Source organism: Myotis yumanensis, unplaced genomic scaffold, assembly GCF_028538775.1.
Source record: "Myotis yumanensis isolate MYYU_CA2020_CCGP unplaced genomic scaffold, mMyoYum1.0.hap1 SCAF_13, whole genome shotgun sequence".
Taxonomy (NCBI): Eukaryota; Metazoa; Chordata; class Mammalia; order Chiroptera; family Vespertilionidae; genus Myotis; species Myotis yumanensis.
The window spans coordinates 9,986,638-9,992,637 of NW_027223764.1; the positions used below are offsets into that span (position 1 = coordinate 9,986,638).

At 50.0% G+C, this 6,000-nt stretch overlaps 1 protein-coding gene across 2 annotated transcripts in view; it reads right to left on the minus strand.

Annotated features, from left to right (window-relative positions):
- HABP2 (hyaluronan binding protein 2) overlaps nt 1–5,720 on the minus strand; it is a 31,467-nt gene extending 25,747 nt beyond the window's left edge. The window contains exon 1 of one of the 2 annotated variants that reach the window (XM_070432244.1): nt 5,551–5,720. In XM_070432244.1, the coding sequence (XP_070288345.1) occupies nt 5,551–5,619 (69 nt within the window). In that variant the 5' untranslated portion in view covers nt 5,620–5,720. Of the gene's footprint in view, nt 1–4,803; nt 4,890–5,550 lie in introns of those variants that run through there. The other variant, XM_070432245.1, reaches the window with a different exon arrangement.
- Nucleotides 5,721–6,000: the final 280 nt, after the last annotated feature.

Genomic DNA, 6,000 nt, shown 5'->3' on the forward strand with positions numbered 1-6,000 from the left:
GTACATTTCTATCATCTACCTCTTGCTAGTCTCCCCTTCTACCAAGGAGAAAGCAGGCTGCAGGCTCTGAGCGTGAGGGAACGCTATAGCCAGTCAGAGCTCAATGACATCCTTTTGTTTTCTTTGATTTTTTTCCATCTATAGTTGTGACAGTTTCCTTTTAAAAAATGCATCTATTTAGCTAGAGAAAAGGTGAGTCTGTTTTAACAAAAGTATGAGAGACTAGTTTGGGCCTTGACAAGATTTCTGAAGGTGGGTTCACGGATGATTAAAGGTTGGAAAGCACTTGAACTAACTGGCTAGCTGTCTGGAAGACTGGATCTGCCTGGGATGAGAAGAAAAGCTTCAGGGACTGTGGGTGGAGCCTGCAGGGGGGAGTAACCTGATCTCCCGCCTGAAGCTGGAGTCTCAGGCCCCTGCTCTCTGACACCTTTCACATCACCTTGAACCTGCTCATTTGTTTATGGATATCGCCTGGCGTGGCAGCCTCCACCACAAGCGTGGGTACACACATGGGGCTTGGCATCGGGCAGACCTGGGTTTGAATCCCAGCTCCAGCAGATTCTTTAACTTCTCTGGAGCTTGGTTTCCATTCTGTGAAATGAGGGTGGCCGTGGTCCCTGCCTCATGGGGCTGCTGGGGAGCTATAATGGCATAATAAGCCCACAGCACAGAATAGCTGATAAACAGTTGCTATTATGACTATGACCATGACTAGTAGCCACTGCTGTCAGGGAGTTGGAATTCTTTACATTTTTATTTATAAATTTTTGCAAATTGCGGAGCCACTGAGAAGAGCTCACTCAGCACAGACTCTTCTGGAACTTGTTTGTCGGGTCACCGTCATGTCACACAGCCCTCCCCACCCCACCCCCACCCCCTCTCTTTTTTAAACCTGGGATCTTTGCCAAGTCCTAAGCCGGGAAACCTTGTTATATTAATTATGAAGAAAAAGCATGTTTTATTTAAAATCCCGGCTGCCGAATATTCTGCCACGCTGTTTCCCTGTGACAGCAGAATGGCTTTCGCATTTAGCGAGCCCTAATGAATTTAAAATGTCTCAGTGTCTGTGCCTAGATACACATGCGACTCTGCGACCTGATTTCCCTAAGTCCCAGGCTACACTGCCAAAGCTAACGAGTCGGGCTCGTGCTTAAAATCAGTTTAAAAAAATCGATAAGCAGGTGCCATGCGATTCAGGCCCTCTCTTTGCCTTAAGACTGTGGGTTATAGTGAGAGGGAGGGCTGTCTCCTAAACCTGCAAGAGACTGGCATTCTAGGGCATCGAGGCTTGGAAAAGGGGCGCTCGTATCTGAGGCCTTCTTTGTCCTGAGGGCCACGAAGACTTGGGTACTTGAATTAACAGCGGCTGAACCCGTTACTTGACCATCCAACATGGATCCCAATACTTCAACACCAAGCCAACTGGAGAAAGCCAAATATCACATGATCTCACTTATATGTGGAATCTAACGATCAAAATGAAATGACCAACAAAATAAGACCCAAAGCATGGAGGCATGGAACAGACTGACATACCTGATGTGGGGGTGGAGGGACAAGAAGAGATAAACCAAAGAACTTGTATACTTACTAGAGGCCTGGTGCACAAATTCGTGCACAGGTGGGGTCCGGCTGGCCTGCCCATATCAGGGCCGATTGGTCGGGACAGTGAGAGGGGGAGGGGATGTGGGAGGTTGGCCGGCTGGCCTCACCCCTGGTCGAACTCCCGGTAGAGGGGGAAATTTGCATATTAGCCTTTTATTATATAGGATATGCATAGCCCATGGACACGAGCAATAGGATGGTGAAGACCTGGGGGAGGGGGCATAGGGGCGGGAAGGGGTTAAGGGGGGTGGGGGGAATGGGAGACGTCTGTAATACTATCAACAATAATAAATTATATATATATAAACAATAAAAATATATATATTAAAAAATAAAGTGATTATTGATAGGTTAAGAAAAAAACGACTTCCCATGGTGATTCTGAACAACCAGATAAGATGGCTCTCTCTGTCTGTCTGTCTCTGTCTGTCTGTTGCTCTCTCGAATAGAAACAGGCAGGTGATGTGCATCAGGCAGGCAGAAAGGGTGTCAACAATAGAGAATGGTGAGGGGGAAGGACACATATGTAATACCGTTTGTAATACTTATTATAATATTTTTTTAAAAAGAATAAAAAAATAAAATAAAATAAATAGAGAATGGTGAGGCCTGTGGGACCTGGGAGGCTTACTTTTCTAACAATAGCAGCAGTAGCTTCTCTCCCTGCCGTGTGAGAATGTGAACTCCCGGAGACTAGGATGTAGGGTTTTCAAGAAAGGCTAGAGATTTGTACTTTTATGTGAAATGTTGCCGAGCCATTGAAAGGAAATCTTCAGACTGACCCTCCACCTTCCAAATAAAACTCAGGCTGTGAGCAGAACACACCCTGAGCTGCCACTTTGCGACCCCTGGGCTAGGCAAACATTTGTGCGGCTCTAGATCCAGGGGGAATTCTTAAGTTCTAGAGTTCCCGGGTTTAAACTCTAGGGTTTAAAAAACCCAGAAATGGTAGCAAACACACATTTTAATCCCAAGACCCCCTTGTCTTCTCTCCTGTCTGGGGATGGATCGAGATGAGCAGGGCAGGCCCAACAAGCCTTGAGCTCTGGCTTTTGACCCTGGAAGAGGTCAGATTCCATCCTGGCTGAGTCCATGCACTCCAAATCACCCCAAGAACCACAGCAAGCAAAGGTTTCTGAGCCCTGGAGGCAGTATACGACCCCCCTACTGTCAAGCAGGCCTCTGGAATGTGCCAGGAGTCAGACGGATCCGGGTCCCAATCCTGGCTGGGAAGTTAGTCCACCATCTCCGGGCTTCCCGTCCATAAAACAAGGATAACAGTACAGGGCTGTGCTGGGGACAGGTGTTCAACACTGACCGGTAAGGACAACCAAATCTAGGCCAGACAGGGAAGGCCCTTTGAATGGGTCCCCGTGCCCACGGTAGTGATATTTGCCCTCTACCTCTTTGGATGGCAGCTATTTGAATACACATTTATGCTAAAGATGAGTCAGAGACGTCATCATGAGACGTGCTGCACGGTCTGAGTTCATGGGAGGGATCCAGCTGTGTTTCCCAGGTAACAATCACAGGTCCTGTGACCACTTTTACTTAAATTTTCCAAGGTCCGCAGAGTCCCGCCAAACAGTCCCCTGGTCTAAGAGCCTCCTGTCCCTCCAGGAAGGACCATGACCCTGAAGCAATCTCATCTGTAGCTGGGGTCCAGGCCAGAGAGCGTATCCAGACAGAGGGATACCACCATTCAGCCACCTCCCAGCCGTGTAGCTGGAGGCCGAGCCACCAGCGCCTTATCTGTAGAGCGGGAGCAGCAATAGCACCTCCGTCTCAGGGTCTTCCCGAGATGGAATGGTCCCTGGAGAGCACAGGGCCTGGCACACAGGATTTCCCAGGACGTGGTCGCAGCTGGCTATTATGTTTAGCTCCGTGGGGCAGGAGAGGCCGCCCAGCCCATCTGCCAGGTGGCTCCTTGCCCCCCATGATGCCTTGAACTCTCCACAGCATCTGAGCGACTTGGCCACTTTCCCCTGGATGTCTGTGTCCTGGCTTGTGAAACGCAAGCCGCCTCCCCGGCCACCTGTCTGGCTCACATCTGGGGTAAGAAACATTCCAAAGCCCCGAGCCCTCTCCTTGGAATTGACTAAACTCATCGCCTGAAGGCTCTCTCTCCTATTTCCTCTTTGATCCATGATTGGCTTATCATTTCATCGCTAACCCTAAAAATACACCGGGGCTTGCAAAAAAAAAAAAAGGATTTTTTGGGACCATTATCTTTTTGTGAACTTCCAACAGACTGCATCAACTCGCCTCCTTGCCTGCAAACTTTAGGATTTAATTCTTTCTGGCTGGTCCTTTCTCTGGATCCCTGTGGGCCTCTGATAATTTCTACCGCTTTGCTGTAGACCTGAGTGATATTTCTGCGGGGTTTCGGCCTCGGACATCCCACGAGCCATCAAAGGATGGAGGGGGCTTGATAACAACGTGTCCTGCGGCCACACCACACACACTCCAGTTGGCATTGGAAAATGAACTCAGAGGTGAGCCACTTGGCAGCTTAAGACGGGGTGGAGGGAGGCTCCGAGTACCGTTTGCCGAAAGGGGAGCTGTTTGTTTTTAAAGCATGCTAATCAGAAAACCTGGAATTTAATCTGTTTCCTGCAGGAAAAGGCCCTATGAAGTAAAATGGGAAATAAAATGCAAAGGTATTTAATGAGATAAAGAGGTTATGGTTGTTATTTCAGTTCCCATAACCTGCTCGTTCTCTGCCCCTCCCCCGATAAAGGGGCGCATTTTCTGATTTTTATAGACGACTTGTGTCCTTTCTGGAAATTTTCAGGGAAAAGAGCTAGCGCTTAGTGAAGGCCGCGTGCACCGCCTCGTTCATGCAATCCTGACCCTCCCCGAGTTTGTGAGAGATTATCACTGGGTTGGCAGGAGAGGAGACGGAGGCGCAGAGAAATCACACCTGCCCAGCATTCTGAAGCGAGGATGTGGCAAAGCTGCGATTCCAGTCCTGGCTCCACCGTCCGCCCTCAGGCCTCCAGCCTGGAACTCCAGGCGGCTCTCTGTGCTGACCGACCACTCAGGTGCCCAGAGACGCAGCTAACACTCCTGACCACAACGGCACGCAGCAGGAGCCGCCTCTCCACAGCTCATCTGTCCCCAAATGTCTTGAGTTCCCCATGCGAGTCCCTCTTCCCACCCCTGCTCACCACGACCCCTGTGGGCCCTCCTCACCTTTAAATCACTCCAGTCACGGTCACAGGGTAAGGGGAAAAGCAACTGTCTCCAAATCTAGCCCGTCTAAGTCAACCTGTTGCCGGGCTCACTGGCGGCCGGCAGGATTCTCTTCTAGGGCCAAAGCACAAGGATTCTAACCCTGGGGTCCCACCAAAGGGCTGGGAAACCGGGCATGCCAGCATGCGCAGAGAGAGACTTTACAGCTTTCCTTGGCTCTTTAAATTATTATTTATTTTTATTGATTTCAGAGAGGAAGGGAGAGAGAGAGATAGAAATATCAATGATGAGAGAGAATCATCGATCGGCTGCCTCCTGCACGCCCCCCTCCCCGCCCCCACTGGGGACTGAGCCTACAACCCAGGCATGTGCCCTGACCTGGAATCGAACTGGTGACCTCTTGGTTCCTGGGTCGATGCTCAACCATGCAGCCATACCCGGATGGGCTCCTTGGCTTCGTAAAGGGGTCTCTGATCTATGCCAGGTCACGACCCATGGCCTTAGCAGAATTTCTTACCCCGTCTCTGTCTTTGAGGACAGTTCCAAGAGGGCTCAGGTCATGTGCACGGTTTTATGGGATGAGCTGCTCAATAAAACCATCCCAGGCCTGCCTCACCTCTGGTCATCGGATGCATTCGACCCAACAACACTAGGCTTTCTCACGGCTCCTGGCCCAGCTGGTTCGGTCTTCCTAATAAGCTCACAGTCTCTCAGCCACAGGTACTGGTATTTGAGAAGAGCACTTACCCCAAAGGCTGTCCTTCCCACCAGAGCCAGAAGCAGCAGGACATGGAGATCAGACATTCTGGCAGACATCTTTGCAGCTTAAGGACTCTGGTTTTTCTCTAAATTAAATTTCTTTCCATGCCTTTACGGGGGGGAAAATGTCCGTCTCCAAGGATTCAGGAACAAATGAAGAGGATGCAAATTATTAACTAGGCATCAAATACTGTTTAATGTTTAATGTTTTGCAAACCAACTATCTTGATTAAACACATGGTCACTTCGGGGCTGGGCTGAGTCATAGGGTGGTTTCTTTCTGGGAGAAAGTCTCCAGAAAAAGTGGCCGAGATAAGAAGCCCCCGGCTGCTGGCTGCAACTGGCCAGGGGGGCGGGGGGTGGGGGGGGGGGTGAGGGGCAGCCCAGCATTCAGTGCGGGATGGTTAATAGCATCCCAGCTGCAGGATGAGAGCCCCA